The sequence below is a fragment of the Pongo abelii genome, chromosome 14 (genome assembly GCF_028885655.2).
Source record: "Pongo abelii isolate AG06213 chromosome 14, NHGRI_mPonAbe1-v2.0_pri, whole genome shotgun sequence".
Lineage (NCBI taxonomy): Eukaryota > Metazoa > Chordata > Mammalia > Primates > Hominidae > Pongo > Pongo abelii.
In genome coordinates, this window is record NC_071999.2 from 56,249,876 (window position 1) to 56,276,005 (window position 26,130).

General features: G+C 46.1%; 1 protein-coding gene and 1 long non-coding RNA gene across 9 annotated transcripts in view; one reads left to right on the forward strand and one right to left on the reverse strand.

The window, feature by feature from the left end:
- Positions 1-8,309, forward strand: part of FAM124A (family with sequence similarity 124 member A) — a 59,555-nt gene extending 51,246 nt beyond the window's left edge. The window contains exon 5 of one of the 2 annotated variants that reach the window (XM_024257606.3): positions 4,409-8,309. In XM_024257606.3, the coding sequence (XP_024113374.3) occupies positions 4,409-5,215 (807 nt within the window). In that variant the 3' untranslated portion in view covers positions 5,216-8,309. 2 annotated transcript variants of the gene reach the window in all.
- Positions 3,447-26,130, reverse strand: part of LOC129049532 (uncharacterized) — a 46,770-nt gene continuing 24,086 nt past the window's right edge. For 6 of the 7 annotated variants that reach the window (XR_008512681.2, XR_010136785.1, XR_010136782.1 and 3 more), the window contains one exon: positions 3,447-3,759. This is a non-coding gene — a long non-coding RNA (uncharacterized LOC129049532). The remainder of the gene's footprint in view (positions 3,760-26,130) is intronic. The other variant, XR_010136783.1, reaches the window with a different exon arrangement.

Below are 26,130 nucleotides of genomic sequence, written 5' to 3' on the forward strand. Positions count from 1 at the left end.
GCTCATGCTGTGGCCCAGCATTTCCACTCCTGGGAATATACCCAAGAGAAATGAGTGCATGTTGTTCACCAAATGAGGGGAAGTGGCCAAATGAGGCTTCACAGCAGCACCTTGAATTTTGTCTCCGAAGATGGCAAGTATTCTCTAAGTACACAGACACTGGGAGCACCATGTAAAGTCATGGAGATACAGACGAGCATGAGGTGTTTGAGAGCATGGTAGTTGTAAACTGCTGGAGCACATGAGTTAGGATTCTAGAAAGACACAAGGCTCAAGGTGTAGGCCGGGTCTTGTAGAGCTTGCCAAGGAGTGAGTTTTGCCAAGGAGCTTGTTCAGAATGGAATTCTCTGCATATGTTGCTATAACTGATGATTTTCCAGAAAGCCTTACACTTCCATAATAGCGACAGGAAGAGAAGGTAGACAGATGAAAATCCAGCAAGCATTTGCTCAACCGCCATCCTGTCTAGCTCAGCATCTCTTCGACAACTTTCAAACTTTCTACCAAAAACATCACTGATTTTGCAAAACGTGTACAGGCTTTGTCCATTCTTAGAGTGAACTTTGCCCTTTCCATCCAAATCCTCTTCCTGTACTGACCATTCCAAAAAGACAACACAGGCTTTGCCCATGGCCAGCATCCTTAGTGAGTGTGTGAAAACCACCCAAAGGAAAGGGAAAGGAAAAGCAAAACATGGTGTTTTTCTTTAGAGCAAGACTCTGATTTCTCAATGTGAACCCGTTGCCCAATTTTCTTGAGACAGCCTCAAATTTGTATTAGTCCCTGTGTTAAAATGGCCATCACGGGCTCATTACACAGCAGACATTGTCACACTGCTTATGTTTCTGCCAAGGAAAAACAAGAGGAAATGATCTTACTGAGAAAGAGGAGGTGTGAGGCTGAGGGTAAAGTCCCTGACCATGAACAAATCATGAGACTCTGCCAGGGCTCCTGGGGGAGGGGCAGAATCACCTTTACTAGTGATTTAAGAAGAAAAGATTCTTACCAAAAACATAGCTGCACTCGTATATTTATCACAGCACTATCCACAGTGGCAAAGATATGGAATCAACCTAAGTGTCCATCAGGTGGATGACTGGGAAAAAAAATGTGGTATGTATAGCATGGAATACTCCTTAACTATAAAAAGGAATGAAATCACATCTTTTACAGCCACATGGTTAGAACTGGAGGTCATTATCTTAAGTGAAATAACTCAGAAACAGAAAGTCAAATACCACCTGTTCTCCTTTAGAAGTGAGACCTAAACGATGGGTACACATGGACATGCAGAGTGGAATAAGAGACGCTGGAGCCTCCACAGGGTGGGAGGGTGACCGGGGGTGAGGGCTGAAAATTACCTATTGGGTGTGCTGTTCACTATTTGGGTGATGGGTACGCTAAAAGCCCAGACCTCATCACTATGCAGTATTTGCACATAAGAAATCTGTACTTGTACTCCCTAAATCTATCAAAAGTAAAAAATTAAAGAATTGGCCGGGCATGGTGGCTCACGCCTGTAATCCCAGCACTTTGGGAGGCCGAGGTGGGTGGATCACGTGGTCAGAAGATCGAGACCATCCTGGCTAACATGGTGAAACCCTGTCTCTACTAAAAATACAAAAAACTAGCCGGGCGTGGTGGCACGTGCCTGTGGTCCCAGCTACTCAGGAGGCTGAGGCAGGAGTATCACTTGAACCCAGCAGGCGGAGGATGCAGTGGGCTGAGATCGCGCCACTGCACTCCAGCCTGGCGACAGAGCGAGACTCTGTCTCAAAAAAAGAGAGAAAGGATTCTATCCATGTGCCAGAGAATGAGCCTCTTGACACCCAGATCCTTGAAAAAGATGCTTTGGCTCAGTGGTCCGCCACAGACCCCTTCGCTTCCCCAACTGCAAACTGCACTCAAAGGTGCAGGGAAAACTTTTGGATCGGTTACTGAATTCCAATTTTTTGGTGACTTTAGGGACATAACCAAATTTCCCGGGCTGGTTGCCTTAAGCACATTAATTTATGTGATGCTATTCTGTTCCTTAGATAAAGTTCCTTAAATAGAAAGAAGGGAGCTTCTGGATTCCAGGGAGGCAGCTAACCTGCACTGCTTCAAAGAGAAAGAAAGGAACCAGTACATCGCTGCTGTCACTTGGAGCAGCTCAGGAGGGCAGCCCCCAAGAGCTGAAAGCCAGGGGGAGACTTCCATGTGAGGAGGATTCAGGTTCCTGTTTCACTCTAAAAAGGTCCACTGAGGAGTTGTCTCTAGAAACATCTGAAGTAACTCCCTCTCAGCCTCTAGTGTTTCTGGTCAGCAGACAAGCACACAAGGGAGGCCAGAGATGGCACCACCACCAGGAGAACAGCACATAAAGGAGCTCTAACCTTCACAGGTGCAAGTTGTCTTTAAATCCAACAAGACCCCACTTTTAGAAACTGACCCCTCTGCCACTGGACAGAGCCAGAGAATACCACCAGATCTGCCCAGATCCAAACCCTGCAGGCACATCAGCTCCAGGCCTCAGGAGGGATGTGGAGGCTCCTCAGCCACCTGCCTCCTGCTGCTGCCCAGGATTCCTGCCGTTATTCACTGTGCCATGTCAGCCTCAAATTCCGCCCACCCAGCAGGCAGCTCCACTGTGCACGTGGGCACCCTCCGGTAAAAAAGACCGGGTACCATCTCTCTTCAAAGCAGCAGAATGTAGGGTTTGTCTGGATTCCTACCTTCATCATGTGGTAAAAATAAGAGAGTACAGATAGATTTCTGTTAAACAAGCACAGTCATGAAAATCTCTGCAAAACTACACAATGTTCATCCTCCATCAGTTGTGCTTGATTTTAAGCCAAATTGAACAGTGCCCTATTCCCTGACAGTGGGAAGATTTAGACGTCCCCTGGCATTCCTTGCATGGGAACCTTGACCTTCTGCTCCTCATAAAGCAACCACAAAGGCTTCCATTTTCAGGCAGAATCAGACTGCAAAATTTTTCACCAAGTGCATGTTCTCAAATAAGACTTTGAAGACAGAAGTTACAAGGTGATGCATACTTATCAAGAAAGAAAATGACATTAGGGCACCCAAAGGAATTGGCCTTTGGAAAAAATAAGATAGACATTTGAATTAATAAACATTGTCCCCCTCCCCCGGAAACAACCTCTGTACCCAAGGACTTCTTTCTCTAATAGCCTCATGACTTATTTTCTCTTTTATTCAGCCAATTCAAATGATTAAGAAAATTGGTTTGTTTCCCCAGCAGCCACCCAGCTGTGACACCTCTCAGGCACATCTGAGCCTTTTGGGGCTGCTCCTTACCCCATCCCAAAGGGGTGACTCTTCATTCCTGCTGGATGCCAAGAGAGAGCCCTTGTAGTAAACCCCAGTCAAAACCCTTTTCTTATTGCAGGGATTTGTAAATCAGATACTATTAATATATACTAAGTCGAGCCAGACCGACTGCCCCCAAACTCATTATTTAATTGAAACCTTGAATGCATAGTAAGGTTGGCCTGGGTTCTGGCCTGTAGGCTTGGACACAGACCAGAGAGAGAATCTGAGAGAAGCAGACCCTGGTGCAAATGCACATCGGAAGAGAGGTCTCCAGTTCTGCACAACAGAAATGGGTTACTGGTGAGCTGCAGTGAGGGCCGGGGAGGGCTGCTGGACCAGGAGGATAGGCTGGGATATGACAGGGCAAAGCTGCTCATCCAACCCCTGCAGGATCCGCAGGATCAGTCAGCAGGTGGCAGCTCCCTTTCCTGTACACAGTTCCTGAAAGGCAACGTATATAGAGGAATCAATAGTTACTAGCAACAAGTAGATAAATGCTAACCCCGATAGCCCCTCACTCATGGAGGATTTACTGTCTGGAACCATGGACCACCCCACCCTAAGATTGTGTCCTGGCTATCATGCATGTACTAGAATCACATCCCATGTGGATCTGGTCTGAAATTGTGCATAGCCCATCCTGATTACTTCTGTCCTCTGATCAGTAACATTTCCAAACAGTGTCTATCAGGTGAGCACACTGTGATTCTTTGGTTGGAAGGAAACAAACCCTGCAAGCTTTCTCTTTGCATTTTGTGATAATTCTTATCTCCGTTATCCTGCTCAGCCAGGCCCATGTTCTTTTTGCCAGTTTGTTGAGCACAATGGGCATGTGTGCTTTAAAAAGTATTATGTATTGTGATAAGGAGCTGAATCTCCTCCTAGCCTCGGAGATGGCTCCTCAGACTGAAAAGTCTGTCTGGTGCTCCTCAAAGCTCTGCTACCTCTGTCTTTGCTCTAGAGATTGCAGAACTGGTAATGCTTTATTGCCATGACATTGCCAGGAGTTTCCAATGATTGGTAACTGTGTTTCCTGATGCATTTAACAATTCCCATCCTGCACTAATGTGATCTGCCTCTCCCCCCACAGGCACAAAGGGTGCATAAGAAGTTTCCTAAACCTGGCAGAGTACATCATTCCTCCGAGAAGAAACGTCATTCCACTCCTTTGCCGAGCACTGCTGTACCAAGCCATACACCTGGCAGCAGCCAGCAGTCCCCGCTCAACAGTCCTCACCCGGGGCCCATCCGGACAGGCCTGCCTCCTGGGCACCAGCAGGAATTTGCCGGACGAGCCAATAGCACCCCCAACCCTCCCTGGTCTTTCCAGAGAAGCAAGTCCTTGTTTTGTTTGCCCACGGGAGGCCCCTCCCTGGCCTCCTCAGCTGAACCACAGTGGTTTTCAAACACAGGTGCCCCAGGGCACAGGGCATCAGAGTGGAGGCATGGCCACCTCCTCTCCATCGACGACCTAGAGGGGGCCCAGGAGACAGACGTGGACACAGGCCTGCGGCTGTCCTCATCGGACCTGTCTGTGGTCTCTGCATATTCTGCACCCAGTAGGTTCTGCAGCACAGTGGAGACACCCCTCCCCTCCGAAAGATGCAGCAGCCACTGGGCAGCTCACAAGGATTCCAGGGAGGGACCACTGCCCACTGTCAGCAAGGTGACCACAGAGGCCTCCTGGGCTTCTCTCCCTTTCTTCACCAAAAGGTCTTCCAGCTCCTCAGCGACAGCTCGTGCTGCTCCCCCTGCTCCCAGCACCTCCACCCTCACAGACTCCTCCCCACAGCTCCCACGCGATACCCCCAAAGTCAAGCAGACTGATGGAGACATGCCACCACCCCCAGGGTCGGCTAGCCCCGGGGATAATGACATGGAGGAATTCTATATCTGAGTGCCCTCTGATCTTGTTCTCGAAACGCACAAACTCAGAGACACAGACTCAGGCCCCACTGCCCTTCTGGCCACTGAGCACACCACATTCTTCATGATCCATTTCCCAAGAGCCCGTAGCACATTTGCCTACCACCCACTCTTAGCTGGGGGGTGGTATATCTCTAGAGACACAGCAGAAAAACACTGGCATTTTTATGCAAATAAATTCTCAACAAACTTGTCATAAAATATATTTTTTGAATATTCAGCATTTGAGATATGGTTTAGTGAGTTTATACAATTTAAATGGCTTATATAATTATTTGAAATGAAAAGAAAACCTAGTCAGCCAGAACCAATTTGGCAATTTTTCCATGGTATGAAGGAAAATCAATTAAGGCCAAAACGTTGAATGTGGAAGAGATAGTAAGTGACTTGTATGAGGGATTACTGCATAATAACGTAACACACACCTTACTGGATTCTCCATATATATTTACATTACCAGAGAACAGTGGCCCTAGGGATGTTTAAGCACTGCTTATAGTGGAAAATGTCAGCTTGAGAAGTAAACATATGTCAGACTACAGGTAATTCCTCACCTTGAAGCCATGCAACACCTGAAAATCTGGATTTATACAGAAGTTGCTAATGTGTTTTATAAAGATTTAGCATGAGTAACAGACTCCTGGTGCATTTAAAATATGTGAGTTCCAGAAAGTAGATTTGCATACACCTTTTCAACAGCACATTTCACTGGAATGGATGAGGGGCTTCTGAAGACCACTCCACTACCTGAATTTATTTGGATCACTGAGGAAGAGCATTTGTTGGGATTACAGAATTATAGGCCATTAGACATCATGGGTAGGTAGTCTTAAGTTTCTTCAACTTTCAAAAACCACAGTCTAAGGGCTATATTCAAATGACAGGAGCTGCACTGTATACTGCTTTCTGCAGTGACCATCTGGGTCACACATCCTATGTTTCTCATTTTTAAATGATTTGGAACATTTTAGCCAGCATTTTGATCACATAGATTAATAATGCTGTTCTCCCCAAAACTGGAAACTTTACATGAAACGCTCTCCTGAACAAACACCAGTGCACTGCCAGCCTCACATGACTGCATGGGAGCTTTAATTAACGCTGGAGCCCAGCAACCTTGGCTTTTCCTGCCTGTTATCTGCTACTGTCACACCGTGAATGGTATTTGAATCTCACCTCCCTCTCACCTCAGTAAGAGTATGTTTGTTTACAGCCCCAACCTCAGCAATGCCAAAGACTGGCATTGGGGGCAGTGCCAAGCTGTCCCTGGATACTATTTACCTTTGAGGAAGAAGAGCGTGGGTTTGCCAAGCTCAATTCCCAGGCTGGTGCTCCTTGAATTAATCATGGCACAGTGTTCATCTCTCTGGAAATGCCCACACCAGCCCAGACACAGCCTCAGAGTCCTTTCCAACACGACCCTCCAGGCAGCAGTTACCAACCATCAGTCTTCAGCTGAAGCTTCAAGTCTTTGCCATCCTTGTAATGACAGCCTTAGGTCTTGCCCCAAGCACTCTGGACTCTCCAACACTAAGAATTGTAATATTCTGCTCTAATTTAAATTTTTAAAAATATATAGTCTCCTAATTCAGGATAAGGAGTAAGCAAACTTTTTCTGAAAAGGGCTAGATGATAAGTATTTTAGGCTTTGCCAGTCGTATGGTCTCTTTTGCAGCTACTCAACTCTGCCACTGTAGTATGAAAGCAGCCATGGGTAATATGTTAATGAATGGGAATGGCTGAGTTCCAATAAAGCTTTATTTATTTATTTTATTTGAGACAGGGTCTCGCTCTGTTGCCCAGGCTGGAGTGCAATGGCACAATCTCAGCTCACTGCAAGCTCTGCCTCCCGGGTTCACGCCATTCTCCTGCCTCAGCCTTCCGAGTAGCTGGGACTACAGGTGCGCGCCACAATGCCTGGCTAATTTTTTGTATTTTTAGTAGAGACAGAGTTTCACTATGTTGGCCAGGTTGGTCTCAAACTCCCGACTTCGTGATCCGCCCACCTTGGCCTCCCAAAGCACTGGGATTACAGGCATGAGCCACCGTTCCCAGCCAATAAAACTTTATTTACAAGAACAGCTGGTGGGCCAGATTTGGCCCAAGGGTCATAGTTTACTATCCCTTGAGCTAGGCTGCTGCCTGAGGTTGATTCAACATCCCAGCTCCAGTCAACAACAAAAATTCTAAGTCTCCCACCTAATGCTGCTGTGGCGTGTCATGCCGAGAAAGTGGACTACTCAGGTTAGACCAATGACTACAGAACCACAGGGCTCAGAACAGAAAGGAGCTTCTTTCTGCAGAGCTGATTCCTGGAAAGCCACCAGCACTCCACCTTCTGCCCAGAAATGTGATTCAGTCAATAGCTGATGATGAAAAGCAACCTGCAAACATTAGGAAGAAGGAGAAAAATAATTCAGAGGTGATGATACCACCTCCAATGAACAGGGAAGCAAGTTCATCAGTAACAAAAGTCAGTGAGGCAAAAAAAAAAAAAAAAAAAAAAAGGCTAACGACCGAGGGCTGGCTCCTTCTTTCTCACTAATCTGTCCTTATTTCAGTGTACTCACATGCTCGCCTAGGACTGCTTTAGAGTACAACTCTGGGACCCGCCCTCATCACAGTCCAATCTACCAAACTGAGTAACCCCAAAGGACATCATAGACAACATTTGAAAGCAAGAAATGCAAAATATTCCCATAGCATCAGGTGAGCAGGGAGAGGACGCCTACTACAGACCACATGGGAATGGCAGTCCCTCCACGGAGAGGGAATCACAGGAACACGTTTACCAAAGCCTTCCTTTCCATTTCTGGCCATTCCAGTAGCACCTTCCTCATCCAGAAGAGCTCCCAATACTCTCTGGAGGATCCTGACTCGTTTGGAGTATTGTCCTTGTAAAAGATGCTGGCACATTGTAGGTGCTCAATAAATGTGTTCAATTGAAAAATATTGAGGTTGTCTCATAAATTATTTCTATGTATTAGGCTCTGTAGTGTAAGAAGTCTAGACTGTAGCCCTGGTTTTTTGTCGCTTCATGGAGCCGTGTCTCTTGTTTCCTTGGCCTTGCACTTCGTCCAGCATTGCCAGGGAAGGGGGTGTGTTGGTAAGTGCTCTGGTTGAGTTACATCCCATCCCTCATTTGCCTCTTTTCCAGGTAAGATCCCCTCACCCCCAAATTACTGCTCACGGTCCCACTTTGGCCTACACTAAACACCACCTAGTGTGTGCTTTAAAGAGCAAATCTTTCTCTGTCTGTCCCCAACTCACCTGGCAAGTCCTACAGAAATCATCTTGGGTCACCTCAACTGGTTAAAAGGAGCATAAGAGGAACTGGTAGAAGCAGTGGGTGAGCCACTGCAGAGACTTTTGTGACATGGGAGGGTTGGTGTGTGCTTGAATAAATTGGGTTTTAGTAGTGGCTGCTCCTTGAGCCTCTGGGTCTGAGGGCAGGGGAACAGTCACAGCAGAGTGTACTGGACTGTATCACCCAGTGCGTTCCCAGGTGAGACCACATGTTTACTTAGAATGAGCTCCTGGTCACAAATAAATCAGGAGAAATGCAGGTATCTTCCTACCTCCCTATTTTCCTTTTTTTTTTTTTTTTTTTTGAGACAGGATATCACTGTCACCCAGGCTTAGTGTGGTGGCACAGTCATGGCTCACTGCAGCCTCAACCTCCCAGGCTCAAGTGATCCACCCATCTCCGCTTTCTGAGTAGCTGGGACTACACATGCACCACTATGCCCCACTAATTTTTTATTTTTTGTAGAGACAGAGTCTTGCTATGTTGCCCAGGCTGGTCTCAAACTCCTGGACTCTAACCCTCCTCCCGCTGCAGCCTCCCAAAGTGCTGGGATTACAGACATGAGACAGAGCACCCGGCCTATCTTTCTACTTTCTGTAGATGAATTAGTTCTCCAAACTGTCAGCCAAGAGGCATCTGAATAGATTCATGGAATTCCTGTAAGATTTTTAAGGGCAATAAAACCAACTGTGGACAGCTTCTCCCTCCTCATACCCTCAGACCAGTATCAGTGACCAGTTCTGACCAGTGATCCCTGGGTATGAATTTCAGGAGAGCAGTAGGAATAGCTGAATAGTCACCCTCTCCTTCTCTGCCCCAGGCCACATGGCTCCATGTGCTCATCATTTGTAGGGTTCTGCTTCTCTTGCATTCCTGAGAAATACAATTGATCAGATACTGCAGAGGCTTCAGAAAATAGCATGAGAAGCTGACATGAATAAATTGCATTCTCAAGGGAAACACCTTTTGACACACTATCATTATAACAAATGGAACCATGAAGGGTCAGGAACCTGAATTTAAAGATTATATATAAGTACATTCTTCCACCTTTTACTGAAGGCTTTTTCTAGTCTTGGGCACAGAGTTCTATTTACAAAGTGGCTTTAAAAGATCTAATTTCCCTGAGTGAATAATGGAGGCAAACATGAATGGTAATGTCGGCAGGCTTGGGTCTTTTTAACAATTTCCATCTTAGAGGGGCGAGGACCCGTGTCCAGTGATGTGCCCACTGTAAGGAGCAACACACTCATTTCAGACTGAAATCACTAGAATACATGGTGAAGGCAAAAAGACCCCTTCTGGGTCCCACTGACAACCTCCACGAACTCTGTTTGTGATGAGGGTGTCGCCTCCTGTTATCTGGGATGGTGGCGTAGAAAAATGGAGCTGTAGGCCAGGCACAGTGGCTCACACCTGTAATCCCAACAGTTTGGGAGGCAGAGGTGGGTGAATCACTTGAGGTCAGGAGTTCGAGCTCAGCCTGGCTAACATGGTAAAACCCCTTCTCTACTAAAAATACAGAAATTAGCTGGGCATGGTGGCACACACCTGTAATCCTAGCTGCTTGAGAGGCTGAGGCAGGAGAATTGCTTGAACCTGGGAGGCAGAGGTTGCAGTGAGCTGAGATCACGCCACTGCACTCCAGCCTGGGTGACAGAGCAAGACTCCATCTCAAAAAAAAAAAGAAAAGAAAGAAAAATGGAGCTGCTTCACCATATGCCCCACTGCCCTGTTCTGGCTGGGAGTGGTCCATTTGAGACATTTGAAATATTGATCTTATCAATTGAGAGCCTGAAAAAGGCTGCCTGGCTCCCTTAGATCAGCCTTGCTCAGTCCCTAAAACTAAACCCAGAGCATTTTGGATTGGAGTCACTCTGAATGTGTGTGGCACAGCCCAAGAACTGGCCGGCCGGCTGAACAGAAATGCTTTCAAGCCAAATCGCATCCCTGAAGGTGGCTGTGGGGAAGCTTTGGTGCCACCTGGTGGCTGCTGTGCCCGGGAGGGTCAGTGAGTGCCCTTTTCATTGAAGAAGCCTCCACCTGGATGAACGGGAGGGAGGCACTTCACTTTATTATCCTGCATTGAATTTTTTATGCTGTTTATGTCTACACAGGATTGAGGCAATTTAATTTCCAAATGAAACAAGACAATGCAAATAGAAAAGCAGGCCCCCAAAAAGGAGTCTACAACTATGTCCATCGTAAAGAAAAATGTAACTGCTATAGTAGTTTCCTGGAATTTCCTGGAAGCCAGAGTGAAAAGGGAAAGATGAGTAGCTGTCTAGTTCTTATTTACAATTAAAGAATCTAGGCCGGGCGTGGTGGCTCACACTTGTAATCCCAGCACTTTGGGAGGCCGAGGCGGGTGGATCACGAGGTCAGGAGATAGAGACCACCCTGGCAACACAGTGAAACCCCGTCTCTACCAAAAATACAAAAAATTAGCCGGGCGTGATGGCGGGAGCCTGTCATGACAGTAGCCTGTCAATGCTACTGGGGAGGCTGAGGCAGGAGAATGGCGTGAACCCAGGATACGGAGCTTGCAGTGAGTGAGCCGAGATCGCGCCACTGGACTCCAGCCTGAGCAACAGAGCGAGACTCCGTCTCAAAAAAAAAAAGGAATCTAGAAACACTGTCTTCTTCCATTGTAATTTAAGTTGCCTCAACACAGTTCCTCAGAAAAAAACAAGTTTTTCTTAGCACAAATTTCTAAAATCTTTCTCACCAGGGGATTTTCATTGGGATTTTCTCTGCAGGGTTACTCATTTGGTCCAAGTCTTGGGCTTTCTTGCTTGGGGGACGGAATCAGCAACAGCTGGAGGAGACAGTGCACCCACAGCTTGTGGGTGAGGCTCCCTAGATATCCTTCTCTGGCCGCACTGTGCAGCAAGGTGGAAACTTCTCTCAGCAGAAAGCCTGGAGGGCTGGGCTTCTCCAATGCTCTTGAGGCCATATCTGTACAGTTTAGAAACAGAAGGGCCGATAATAAGGTTGCTTCCCTTTCCGAAGCCAACCTTGCCCCTATTCAACCAAGGCCAGAAGCGTCTACTACCTCCCCAGGTTTCCTCATCACATAAGATGTGTCAGATCCTAATGAGGTAAGAAGCAAGAGGAGATTAAAGAGTAGGCTGGATTGACTGCCGGGGGCGTAGCTCTTAGCAGTGGCCTGAAGACTGAAAATGCAGCCTGTCAGAACAGAGGAAACTGAGGTGCAGTGGGAGACTCCTCAACCTATTTCTACTCCAAGAGTTATGTTCCACTTCCTGCAAAATGAGCCTCCTGTGCCCAATATGAGCTAAATCACCTCATGCCAGGGCCTCTGAAATTCTCCTTGGCCATAAAGCTCTGTGGCCATCTGGGCCTGTGTTCATCACCCGAGCTGGTTCTGCACTCCTGCAGTGACCTCTTTGGTCATTTGGTCATTTCAGAGCTCACTGTCCCCCACCCCTACAATGGCTTCCCAGGAGTGTTCCCTCTGGCCAGCTTTACCCTTGCTGGAAATGGTGAACTGGCTGCAGCTGTGGAGGTGAGTACCCAGGAATCTGGCAGCAGACTCAGGACTGTGACTCGACCACCTGTGGCCCTCCCAGGGAACTCTGCATGGTCACATTTTGTTCTGGTCTAACCTCGCCTTTGCTCTCAAATTCAGTACACACTGGAGCTTTCCATTTGGCGGACACTGGCTTTCCTTTCCCATCCTGCACGGGCCTGGCCTCTCTTACACATTCAGCCACACTTTCCTGGGTGCTAGACCTGAATTTTCAGCTTCCTGCAATATACCCATGACTTGGGGTTTTCCTGTGCCGCCAAATCCACACCAAACCACCACACACACATCTACACCAATAAGGAGCATCTCCATCTCCTCCATCTCCTCCATCTCCTCCATCTCCTCCATCTCCTCCTCCATCTCCTCCATCTCCTCCTCCATCTCCTCCATCTCCTCCTCCATCTCCTCCTCCTCCTCCTCCATCTCCTCCTCCTCCTCCATCTCCTCCTCCTCCTCCATCTCCTCCTCCTCCTCCATCTCCTCCTCCTCCTCCATCTCCTCCTCCATCTCCTCCTCCATCTCCTCCATCTCCTCCTCCATCTCCTCCATCTCCTCCATCTCCTCCTCCTCCTCCTCCATCTCCTCCTCCATCTCCTCCTCCTCCTCCTCCATCTCCTCCTCCATCTCCTCCTCCTCCTCCATCTCCTCCTCCATCTCCTCCTCCATCTCCTCCTCCATCTCCTCCTCCTCCATCTCCTCCTCCATCTCCTCCTCCTCCTCCATCTCCTCCTCCTCCTCCATCTCCTCCTCCATCTCCTCCTCCTCCTCCTCCATCTCCTCCATCTCCTCCATCTCCTCCATCTCCTCCTCCATCTCCATCTCCTCCTCCTCCTCCATCTCCTCCATCTCCTCCTCCATCTCCATCTCCTCCTCCTCCTCCATCTCCTCCTCCTCCTCCATCTCCTCTATCTCCTCCATCTCCTCCATCTCCTCTATCTCCTCCATCTCCTCCATCTCCTCCTCCATCTCCTCCTCCATCTCCTCCTCCATCTCCTCCTCCATCTCCTCCATCTCCTCCATCTCCTCCATCTCCTCCTCCATCTCCTCCTCCTCCTCCTCCCCCCCCTTCTCTCTCATCATTCACATTCGAAAATGAAGAGTGAAGCACCAAGATAGCCCAATGGAGAGAAGCAGGGCTTTGGGGTCACACGTATCGGACTTTGAATCCCACCCAGACTTGCTAGCTGTGTGACCCTAATCAAGCTATTCCATTTCTCACTCTTGGGTTCCTCATTTGCAAAGTGGGAGGAGTAGGGTGCGGTAAGTGAGGTACATGCCTCGGGGCAAAACTTAAGAGGGTTCCCAAAACCTCATTCATTAAGATTAATATTACTTTTGAACTCATATAAGTAAAAAGTAAAACAGAGGATACTAGAGGCTGGGAAGGGTAGGGGGAAAGGAGGGAAAGGGAGAGATTTGTTAAAGGACACAAAAGTACAGCTAGACAGGAGGAATAAGTTCTAGTGTCCTGTATCACTGCAGGATGACTCTAGGTAAAAATATTATGTAGTTTCAAATCACTAGGAGGGGGATATTGAATGTTTCCCACACAAGGAAATGATAAATGTTTGAGATGAGGGATATGTTAATTACTCTGATCACTATAGATTATAGGGATCCAAACATTACTATGTACCCTATGATATGTACAATTATTTGTCAATTTAAAAATAAACTAAAAAAAGAGATTATTAATAATAACATTTTAAGGAATGAAGCCTTCTTCATAGGGTCATTCTGAAGAATAAATGAGATCCAGAGGCAAAGTCTGGCACAATGAGCTGTCATTTCCACCTTTCATATCAGCAAAGGTTTTGAAGATAATGCTCCATGATGTTTATTCATGGTTTTTAGCATGGGAAAGAAGTGTAGCAATAGATATATCAGTAGCCTTAAAAATGCTTATGTCAGGTAGAGTGTGGTGGCTCACGCCTGTCATCCCAGCATTTTGGGAGGCTGAGGCAAGCCAATTGCTTGAGCCCAGGAGTTTGAGACCAGCCTGGGCAACATGGTGAGACTTCATCTCTACTAAAAATTAAAAAAAAAAAAAAAATTTGCCAGGTGTGGTGGTGCATGCCTGTGGTCCTAGCTACTTGGGAGGCTGAGGTGAGAGGATCACCTGAGCCCCAGGAGGTCCAGGCTACAGTGAGCCTTGATCATGCCACTGCACTCTGGTCTGGGCAACAGAGTAAAACACTATCTTAAAAAAAAAAAATGCTTATGTCTGATAATTTAGTTTCTGGGAGACTATCCCAAGGAAATTATCCAAAGCAGAGGTAAATACTTGTACACTTGTTTGTCACAGTACAATTTATAATAGCAAGCCATTGGGGAACAACCTGAATGTGCAGTACATTCATAAGAAAGAAAAGTAAGTGAGGTGCCCAGGAAATGGAATATTATACAACCATGACAAATAATGCTTCAAAGCATGTTTAATAACAAAGGGAAAGCTTGACATAACTTTAAGCTTTAAAACATCAGGATAGAATGTTAAATATAATAAAATGCCCTTGACCATGTAAGATACTGTAGAAAAAATAGATTGTAAAAAAGTGTGTCAAAGGAGGATGGCTTTTGCTTCTGGGTGGTAGAAGCATGGATGATATCTCTTCTTTTTCATTTTCCTTTTTGAACTTGACATCTTATATGATAAACATTTATTAATTTTATAATTAAAAGGTAAAGATAATAAAACTGGGCTGGGCACTGTGGCTCGTGTCTGTAATCCCAGCACTTAGGGAGGCTGAGGTGGGAGGAGTTTGAGACTAGCCTGGGCAACAGAGTGAGACCCATCTCTACAAAAAATATTTAAAAACTGGCCAGGCATGGCGATGCACGCCTGTAGTCCCAGCTACTTGAGAGACTGAGGTAGGAGGATCACTTGAGCCCAGTAGTTTGAAGCTGCAGTAAGCTATGTTGGTACCACTACACTCCAGCCTGGGTGACAGAGTGAAACCCTGTCTAAAACAAAAATGAAAACCTGGAGAACCCTAGGCCCCTTTGAGTGTTCTGCACCTTCACATCACGTCACATCTGTCCCCTCCAGCTTATTTGTCCTCTCCAGGTTTTGTGTGTTGTGTGTTTCTGCTCCTTCCTTCCCCGCCCACCCTAGTTACACAGGTGGGATAAACTAGTGGTTAGAGCAAGGGTCTTCTAATCCTTAACTTGAACAACTTCCTTAACCTTCTGTGACTCAGTCTCCTCATCTGTAAAGTGAGGACATTCTAATACTCTTCTAATACTCCACATCTCGGCATATTTGTCTCTATGGTACAGAAACTGCCCTTGTGGGCCACTGTGGGCTGGGACAGTAAGGATGTTGTCAGTAGCACCACAAGAGAGCAGAGGCCCATCCTCATCATCACTTACCATATAATCCTTCTAGAGTCTACTGTGTCCCTATTCAGAGGAGGGGGTCCCCAGTTATGATTACAATGGAATTTTTCAATGACACACAGGATGATAGCTTCCAGTCAGAATTAATTTGGTTTAAAGAAAATGCAGAAGTATTTTTTGCACCCCTGATTTTGTTGCCTGAGAGTCATGCCCTGTACCCATCATCATGATGAGCTGGGTTACCACTTTCCAAGGTTGTGGCCATAGATTGCCAACTATCTCCTGGCCCCAACATCAATCTACTCCTGTGCATCTACACACAACTACCAATTATTTTTTAAAAGATCTTTGCACATCCTTCTGCTCAAGACCATCTCATGCCTCCCTCTTGCCGAGTAAAAAAGCCCTTTTCCCAGACACACTCTCAAGGCCTTTGCTGCCTGGCCCCATCACCTTTGCTATCTCGGCACTCACTGTTACATGCTCCAGCCAAATGGGCTCTTAACTCTCCACCAAACATAACTTGGGCTCTCCCACCTTCGGGCCAAAGCTCAGATTATTCCTGTAACTCACCATCTCTGCCCATCAAACTCCTGCTGTCTACCAAAGCCCAGTGCAAACACTGCCTCTTTCAGAAAGCCTGCCCAGCTATCCCTGCCAGAGCACACATCCTCCTGCTAAAATTCATGAGGTTGTCCTTGACTCAGGACAAATCACAGGTTATTTAGACTTGTAGTGATTTAGGCATACAGCTTATCTACCCAGGCCAATTATAAACTAGTCCTTGGTCCAAAATAGGACCTGGATAAATAAGATTTGAAGGAATGCATGTGTGAGTGGTTTATGTGCACAGGGCAGCCTCTCTGCTGCCAGCAGATGTGCTTTTCATGATAAACTCCATTATCACATTCCTGTGTGAAGGCTCCTGCCCTGATCAGGCTGCTTATTTCATGATATTCAAATGTCCTGGAGGGTCAACAGGGAGAAATTATGTGCACAGAGGAAAACACATGAGGCCGTTACTGAGCCTGTTTGTGTCTACCTTAACCTCAGCCATTTACTCTGCTTTGGTTCTGATCCTATTTGTCTTCATCCTTCCAGGCTGAAGAGTCCTGACTTTTCAAGCCTGTCCATATGGAATTTTTTTCTCCCTCTTCCTCCCTTACCCCTTTTTAAATTTTAATTATTTTTTCCAGGCCTTTAAATGCCCTCATGATGTATTTCTGAGTCACTCTATCCACACTCTCGTATGGATCCAGTTGCATCTTGGTTCGGACCAAGAGCAGGGCAAGGTTGTTACTTTGATCTCTGAAATGTTTCTTGTCTTTGCTAACATTAAGGCTAAACACTGAGGGCATTTGCTTACAGAACCTTTTCCCAAAGTAGAATTTACCCTCATTCCCCTGCAGACATCCTACGTGTATATAGCTATTTTTAAACTTTTTACCCACAAAACTCTTGGCAAAAACACAAACTGAGTAGATTCCAAACCCAACTGGCTTGGAGCCACAGGTTTGAAAAGGAGCACTAGAATGGCTTGAATGTGCCTGCTTGCTCTGTTTGAAGGTGAGAATTATAGCATTTCAAGATAGGGCCGGGAGTTCAGGTATTTGACCTGTTTCTTTGCCTCAGACTGGAAATCGTTTTCATTGTCACTTTCCAATTTTTTCTCAGGATCAGTCTTCTGCACCTCTAAAGCCACATGTATAACATAAACCAACAAATGGGGTCCTCCGGGAGTGGGGCTGAGGCTGTGCACGAGAATCTCTCTGAGAGTGGGAACCACTCCCTGGAGCTGCAGTTGCAGACTTTGTTATTTGCTTTGCATTTTCACCATATCCGTGCAGTCACTGTGCAATTGTTTACTTCTTTTTAAAATCAAATGGAAACCAGCAGACTCCCCGACACTAGGTTTCCTGGGAAGTGCAGTGCAATGCCCAGCATTTGGGAGCCAAAGGCTAACTGAGGAGGAGGGCGGTGGCTGGCCAGGTTCAAGGTGTGCGGCTACCTCTCTGTGCTCAAAGCTCTGGCCTTTCTTCTCAGTACATCCACTGCTTTGAGGCCACCTTCCTTGGAGGCTGGTCAGACCTCAGGGAGATAGGCATGCCCCAATCTGTCCCAGGACAAGAGGCACCATGAGACCACCTGAAAGTATTAAGTGAAGAGCCTCCCTACAAGACAGTTGCCACATGGGCTTGCCGGGCAGCCATAGCCCAGTAGGAAAACATGTAAGTAAAGAAACAAACGGAGGAGAGAAGGTGACAGAATCTGTGAATTGGATCATGTTGCTATCCTGCTTAAAGTCCTTCAGCAGCTTACCATTGGCCTTGAACTAAAAATACAAATGTCTGTGCAGAGGCCACAAAGCCCTGCATGACCCAGCCCTTCCATCTACACCCAGCCTTGTCTCCCGCCCCCTCTGCTTTGTTCTCTATCTCCCAGTCTCACCAAACTTCTTGCATTTCATCAAACACTCTGCAAGACCTTTCCATGTGCAGTTCCTTCAGCCAGGGATGCCCTTCTCCTTTCTTTGCCCATAGCCACTTCTTATTCCTCCTGCCTCTGTTTCAATGCCATCTCTTCTAAAAGGCCTTCATTGACCATCTATCTGTGTACCTATCCATCTACCTACCCACAAGCATCCCTTCCTTCCATTCTTTTTTTTTTTTTTTTTTTTTGAAAGGGAGTTTTGCTCTTGTTGCCCAGGCTGGAGTGCAGTGATGTGATCTCAGCTCACCGCAACCTCCGCCTCCCAGATTCAAGCAATTCTCCTACCTCAGGCTCCCGAGTAGCTGGGATTACAGGCATGCACCACCACACCTGGCTAATTTTGTATTTTTAGTAGAGATGGGGTTTCTCCATATTGGTCAGGCTGGTCTCGAACTCCCCACCTCAAGTGATCCACCCATCTCTGCCTCCCAAAGAGCTGGGATTACAGGCGTGAGCCACCGTGCCTGGCCTCTTTTTTTTTATTTGAGACAGTCTCATTCTGTCGTGCAGTGGCACAATCTTGACTCACTGCAACCTCTGCCTCCTGGGTTCAAACAATTCTCCTGCCTCAGCCTTTTGAGTAGCTGGGATTAAAGGCACACACCACAATACCCGGTTAATTTTTCATATTTTTAGTAGAGACGGTGTTTCACCATGTTGCCCAGGCTGGTCTCGAACTCCTGAGCTCAGGCAATCTACCTGCCTTGGCCTCCTAAAGTGCTAGGATTATAGCCATGAACCACCACACCCAGCCCCTTCCCTCCATTCTTTTTATTCTCCAGCTTAGCCTCTACTCTTTTTTCCTTTGTGATTATAATCTATAAATGTATATATTTGTATCTGGCATTGTTTTTTATCTGACACCCTGACTACAATACTTTTCATGACAGCAGAGGTTACCTGTAACTTACACACCATTGTCTTTCAGGGCCAGGCATCTAGCTGATGCTTAATAGATATTTGTTGAAGGGATGAATGAAATGAATGATAAGCATTGATCAGGTGTTTGCATAACTTTAGACCACAACTTTAGGGTACATGATATATCAGATTGCTTTGTTTCTATGGGAATATAAACATATATACATATAGAGAGAGAGATCAAATGTTACCTCCCAAAGCACCCACCTGCCATTCCCATAATGAATTTGATCCCAGCCCTCATTGAGGTTCCCATGCTCTCTCCAGGGATCACATAATAACATGGGCTTATGTGGTCCTAGGAAATCAAGGAAGGGGCTGGCTGCTCCCTGATGTCAGCCATCAGGGCCACTGGAGTAGAACCCTGGTCCTGTGTGTGACAGGCTCTGTGCCCAAAGAAGGCTCAAGGAAGGCCTCATAGCTGTCTGTCCCTCTGCTGCCAAAATTCTCCTGGTACAACACAGAAATGGAAAACTTACCAAAGGCAGATCCATGCGTTTTAATGGTTCACACTCTACTGGTAAAAACAAATCTTTAAACATACACCTGCTCTCCAATAAGGTAATTGCAGTAGTGCAAACAAGAACAATCCTGCAGGAGGGGAGGCAAGGAACTCTTAATGGACACTAGGGAAAGTTTCCTGACAGAGGCACTTGTTTGCACTCGGTCTGGGAAAATCAGTGCACGATGCCAGCGGAGAGGGATATAGAGGAGCTTTGGTGAAACTGGAAAAGTTGGAGGCCACGAAGGGGAGAAATGCTGTATCCAGCTCCGACTTTGCAAAAAGACTGTCCAGTGAGAGAAACTGCCTCCCATCATCATCAATAGATATTGACCAAATCTACTTTGGGTGTTGACCTGAAGGTCACAGAGTGATTGCAAAGGCCTCTGCTTGCTATAGAGAAATGAATGCAGAAAGAAATAGGCATCAATTTAACGTTCCTTGGAGAGTCCTTGTAAAACAGCAGCGTACCAAAAATACCCACCAAAGCCACGCTGTGTCACAGGGAGACCAGCACAATATGAGTTCACTTGAGAGTGGACACAGTTATCTGGGCTATAGATCAGATTTATGATAAGGCTGAGTTGTATTTTTATGTGCTGAATGTAGAGTACATGAGACCCTTCTGGAAACTGCCTGTTATTGTATATAGAACTTGAAGCATTATTTTACCAGTTGAAATTACTCTCACTTTATAGCTGTTACTTTGCTTTTATGGAATACTGTTGATCGTATCTATTCATCATTTACCACTGTGCCCTTGTTCAGCAAAGAAACCACCCTACCTCAATGTACCTGCTGAAAAATACATTCCATGTTAGTAATGATAGAACAAACAGCTGACATGTGTTAAGAACTCAGTGTGCCAGGCCTTTTGCTAAGTACTTCATATACATGATCTCATTCTATCTTAAACGTAGGAGGTTGTAGTTGATCAGTATTTTACACATGAGCAAACAGACAGAAACAGAATAAGAAATTGTCCAGGATCACGCAACTAGCCAGGAGTAGACTATCATCATCTATTCATTCATTCCTTTAAATAAATGTACTGAGTATTGTAAATTGCATCAGAACATGTGAGTTGTACATAACATTAACTTTCCCCTAAGGAGTTCAGGATATAGCAGGTGAAGTAAAACTTAGAAGGGTGAGGTGTTTGACAAATGATGTGAGCACTTTATGCTTATAGAGAAGTGAGGACTCAATTCTGCAAAGGCAAATAACAACTGAGCTAGGTTTTGAAGGGGGTAAAATTGTTAGAATAAGCTGTGAGAAAGTTCTTCCAAGCAGAAATATTTCTTAAGTCAAGCTCCTCTAAAACAAGAATAATAAAACCAGCACATCTGGTATAACCTATTTTATTATTATGTTGTTAATAAAATATTAATGTCTTATTCACATATTTAACTGCAAGCCCAAGTCACAATCCTGTTCTTCTCAGAGGTGGCAGTTGAACCTGATGGTAAAAATCTGGCAGGAACAGCCTGTAGTCACTAGGGACACAGGTTTCAGAAGTCCTAAACAGATTTAGCAAAACTCTATCCTTATGACTTAGTTATGGTCATTAACGAGACTAACTGTGGATTGTCTTTTCAATGGGAAGGTCCTGCCTGAAGCAGAAATGTGCTGAGTTTGAGTCTGAACTCTGCCTTTGAAAAGCAGGCAGGAGTATCCATGTATGACATATGAAAGATCTGCTTTATGAAAGTTATATAAACATAATTTCAGGCCCCATCCATGGTCAGTTAGTGCACTTAGGGACACATATTCTCATTGGAAGTGTCCTTGTCACACTTGTGGTTTGACAGGGAGACCAGCTTCTTCCCTCTGCATCCAGGAGGGCCTGGGCAAGGGAACTCTGGGGGCTCTTCACCTTCCTGGTTTGGGGTGAGAGGAAGAAGAAATGAGAATGAGTCTCTAGCTTCCTGTCACTCCCAATCAAGAGCTGAATTCTTCTACCACTTTGATGTTTGCAGCAAAGAGAGAGAGGAGAGGGAAATAAGTAGAGGGTAAGAAGGACAGATACAAGGATGGGAGAAATCAAATGGTCCCCCAGAGGGACCAGAGAGACACATCCCTCTCTACTCCTCCTCACTGCTATGGTCCCAGAAAGTGGGGGTGAAGACTTGGTGGGGTTCCCCTGCATTTCTGAGAGGTCTTGACTCCCCTGCATTTCTGAAAGGTCTTCAGTGGTGTCTTTAGCGTCACTAAAGCACTCCATACCCACTTTGGATTAAAGTGGGGAGGATTTATGTCTCCACAGTACCCCAACGGGGACACCAAAGATGGGTATTTTAAAATTCTTCTCACAAATAAGGATAATCTGGCACAGAAAGGAATAGAAATGCAGCCAAGATCAGACAGTTTATCAGATCAGATCTGTGACATTTCTAACTCGGTTGAAGGATGTCATCAATTCTCATAACAAAATTCATATCAATTTTCTCTATTTGGCAAGTTATAACGTTCATCTGGAATTAGGGAGGGATGAAGGGTAGGAGTGGAGCAGAGGGAAGAAAGGATGAAGCTGAGTCCTGTCATCGTCAGAAGAAACAAATGATGAGGATGAAGCGTCAGGAACATGCAGTGAAATGAGTCCCTAGTTCCACACATGGACTTCACTCTTGCACAGAGGCCCTTTGCACAGGTCAGCACTTGCCACAGAGCCCCTCAAGCCATGAGTTTGCCCAGCTTTTCCTCATCTGAGTACAATCACTTTGGGAATCTGAGCATTTGATTTGCTATAACCAACACAGGGTCTTCGAAGCAGCTGCCCTGCCCAACTGGATTTTTGTCTGTTCATTTAATTACACTGTCTGAGATCCCTCCTGCAATGCATCACCTCTAGACAGCAGAAAGATGGCACTGTAGGTGAGACAGGCCTGTTAAATTGCAAATGTCTCCCAGGCATTTGGCAGCTCACTTCTACCACAGATCTCTAGCAGGGCCCCAGAACCAGCATGCTCTAAACAGCTGAAGCAGAAATAACCAAAGAAGATTCACCAAATGGAGAAGGAGTCCAGGATGAAAGATTTAAATGCTGAGGAAAAGTGTGCGATGAAGAACAGAGACACATGCATTAATAGAAGCTGTTCTTATAATGACTAAAATTGTATATTTGCAAAAGCTTTGCTGAAGTCATGCCTGATACTAATGTTTGTAGTCTCCCACTCCTGATCCATCCCAATGATCTGCAGGGTCATCATAGCATTAGCCTAAGTGGAGCCAGTGACAAAACCAATGTCCAGAGGAGAAAGACCAACCCACATTCTAGAAAGACAGTGGTTGGCCCCACCCCATTGTTGGCTTCCAGAGGATTCCAGATGTCCCATGGAGTAGGACAGGGGAAAACCACCTCTACGAGAGAGAGGAGCTTCTACCTCCAGCCATTTCCAATCCTTTGTTTTGCATCTTTATCACAGAAAAATTCTAAAATAATAAATTAAAAGACAGAATGTATGCACACCTCACTGGAATTAGCTACACTTTTATTCACTGAGTGTCAACTATATGCCAAGCATTGTGCTAAATGCTTTACATTTTCTTATGAATCCTCAGAACAACCCCGTGTGATAGGTTTTAGTTACTTATTTTATTGATGAGAGAAGAGAGACTTGGTGAGATTAAGTAAGATATCTAATAGTATATAGCTAATTACTAGCTGGCTCACGTTTCAGACCCAGATCTGTCAGATTGCAAAAACCATCCTTTAAATCATGACGCGGTCCTGTCTGCCCACCACTTGGTTTGAAGTAGTTCTTAGCTGTAAACAACAGAATCCAGTCTCCTGGTTGAATGTAGAAAGAAATTTGTGAAAGGGTGCCAGACAGATCCCAGAGTCTGTGCAGGGGAGAGACCAAGATTGAATGCCACACTGCAGGAATAAGGAAGGAAGGAGACCAAACTGCTCTTTGGAATGTTTCCAGCAGACAAGACACTGCTGCTGTGACACTTGTCCTGATTATGCCTGGAACTGGGCATCAGATTCTCCACTAAAACTGCCCCAGAAAAGCCAGAAGCCTCTGCCACCACATTTACCAGGAGGTCAGTCTCCCTACATTGCCCACCATTGTTCAGTTTCCATTCCTGTCTTGCATGTGCGCTTCTGACTAAATCACATGGCTGTATCCAGTTGCAAGGGATTCTGGGAGATGTAGTTTGGGAGTGTTTATCTCAGGAAGATGAGACTTGCAATACAGAAGCCATGAAAGAAAAAGGAGAGGTTAAACAGATTTTGATCCACTAAAAATAGTAAGATCAAGCATTTCTAGAGGGGGTACTATGCACAGAACATGGAACTAGACTCAAGGATTCTACGTATGAGGAAATATGATCTGAGACCTGGTCCTTGGAGGTGTGGAATCTGACTGTGTAAAGTAAGTGGTTACCCACCCAAGGCAGCCCTTATGAGGGCCAAGTAAGCAGTCCAAGAAGAGATGAGACTGCAGTTCAGAGCCATGTGCCACCTCAGTGAGCTGGGGCATCGGATGTGATGGATGAAGACATGGGACCAGATGCTTTGTCCCTGAAAGGCACAGATGCCATCTACAAAGCAGAGGAGACATGGATGGAGATGGTGGCCCTCCCCTAGCCTGGCTCAGGGTGTGTGGGGTCAGAAAGAAGGATCGCAACCCCAGGGCAGGGTCTAGGGTTCCACTCCAGCCACATGGTAGAGGGCCCAAGTGTGCAGGAACGTACTTACCACGGAGTGGTGTTTCTTTAGGGATCAACGAGGGGAGAGGGAGGCCGTGGGATGGGAAGAGAACACACACAGAGTCATGACCATGAGCATGGGGGAGAGGACAGGAGCCCAAAGTAGCCTGTGTTTCAGACAGCGGCATAAGGAGGACAGGTTGTAAGATTGTGCCAGGCCAAATTACGAATTATAAACAAGACCCCTCTAGCTGTTTAAGCAGCAAGGATTTGTTAAAAAAAAAAAAAAAAAAAAAAAAAAAAAAAGGAGTTAGCTTTTGAATCCCTGGAAGAGCTAAAGAGTCAGTGTGGAGTCTGTGCAGGACCCATGGCCAGAACCCGAGCCTCTGTTGCTGTTACTGCTGCTGCAAGACAACCTTGCAGCCCAGAAAGTGGAGTCCGGAAGGTGCTGTGGTCCTTCCTCCCATTGCTCTGTATAGGAACACTTCTTTGCGGGTTCCTTTGTCAAATCCCGTGTTCCAGCTCCCAGGGAAGCCTGACCAAATGAGTTCTGCCTTCTCCCGTGGGGAAGCAAGACAAATAATTGTGGGAAAAGGGTGTTCAAGGATCCAGGTACCCACTTTCATAATAAATGTCCTCCACAGAGGAACGGTGTGAGCTGGCTCTTGTGCCTGCTTAGGGAACAGTGACATTGGACTTGGCTTCGTATACCCTGACCAGGAAGCAGCACCTCCTACAGCCATGGAGAGCCTCCAGGGTCCCAGACACCCTTCCGTGTAATTGGACCTGGAGGAAAACTGATCTCTGAAAATACGAAAAGTTCACTCATCCTGAGTTATGAAAATGACTGACAGTGCCATGGTGGCTCATGCCTGTAATCCCAGGCTGAGGTGGGCGGATCACCTGAGGTCGGGAGTTTGAGAGCAGCCTGGCCAACATGGTGAAACCCCATCTCTACTAAAAATACAAAAATTAGCCGGGAGTGGTGGCGCATGTCTGTAATCCTAGTTACTCAGGAGGCAGAGACACGAGAATCACTTGAACCCAGGAGATGGAGGTCACACTGAGCCAAGATCGAGCCACTGCACTCCAGCCAGGGCAACATGGTGAGACTCCATCTCAAAAAAAAAAAAAAAAAAAAAAAAATGACCCGCATTGCTTATAGTGCTTATAGGCTACCTTCCCAGAGGTACTGTAATTTAATAGAAAACAATGCTTTAAGTAAAAGGGATAAGTTACTACTAATTGGCCCATTTTGGGTATCAGGCAGCCAGTGGAACAAATATTTGCTAGTTGGTGGGAGGAGAAGCTGTGGCAAACACTTCAGATTGCCCGCCCAACACCCGGTCTTCCTTGCTTCACTATTGACAGTATTCCAATTTGGTGGGAGGGGAACAGCAATGTACTGTTTAAAAATAGTCACTCGCTTGCAGCCCAGGTGGTCAGGTGACCCAGTTTTGGCTTTTGGGGTATAAGCAAAAGTCTACTGGGAGGGATTTCTATGGAAGCTATTATTTTGTTGATGAAAACGGGCAGACTCAACTGGCCCATTACTTTTCTTAATAGACTTTTTAGATTCATAGCAAAATTGAGCAGAAGGTACAGAGACTTCCATTATATCCCCTGTCCCTACACACATACGACCTCTCCCACTATCAGCATCCCCTACCACAGTGGAACATCTGTCACAGTCAACGAACCTACATGGACATGTCATTATCACCCAGATTCCACAGTGTTTACATTAGGGTTCACTCACAGTGTTGTCTTTTCCATGGACTTGGACAAGTGTGTGACACATACCCACCACTGTAGTACCTTACAGAAGAGTTTCACTACCTATGTCAGTCAGTTTTCCTTGCTATAAAGGAATCCCTGAAGCTGGGTAATTTACAAAGAAAAGAGGTTTACTTTGGCTCACAGTTCTGCAGTCTGTACACGAAGCATGGAGCTGGCCTCTGCTCTGGTGAGGGCCTCAGGAAACTTCCACTCATGATGGACAGTGAAAGGGAGGGAGGGAGTTAACATGGTGAGAATGAGCAAGAGGGAGAGAATGGGGAAGTCCCAGACTCCTTTAAACAACTAGATCTCTGTGAACTGAGCAAGAACTCGCTTATC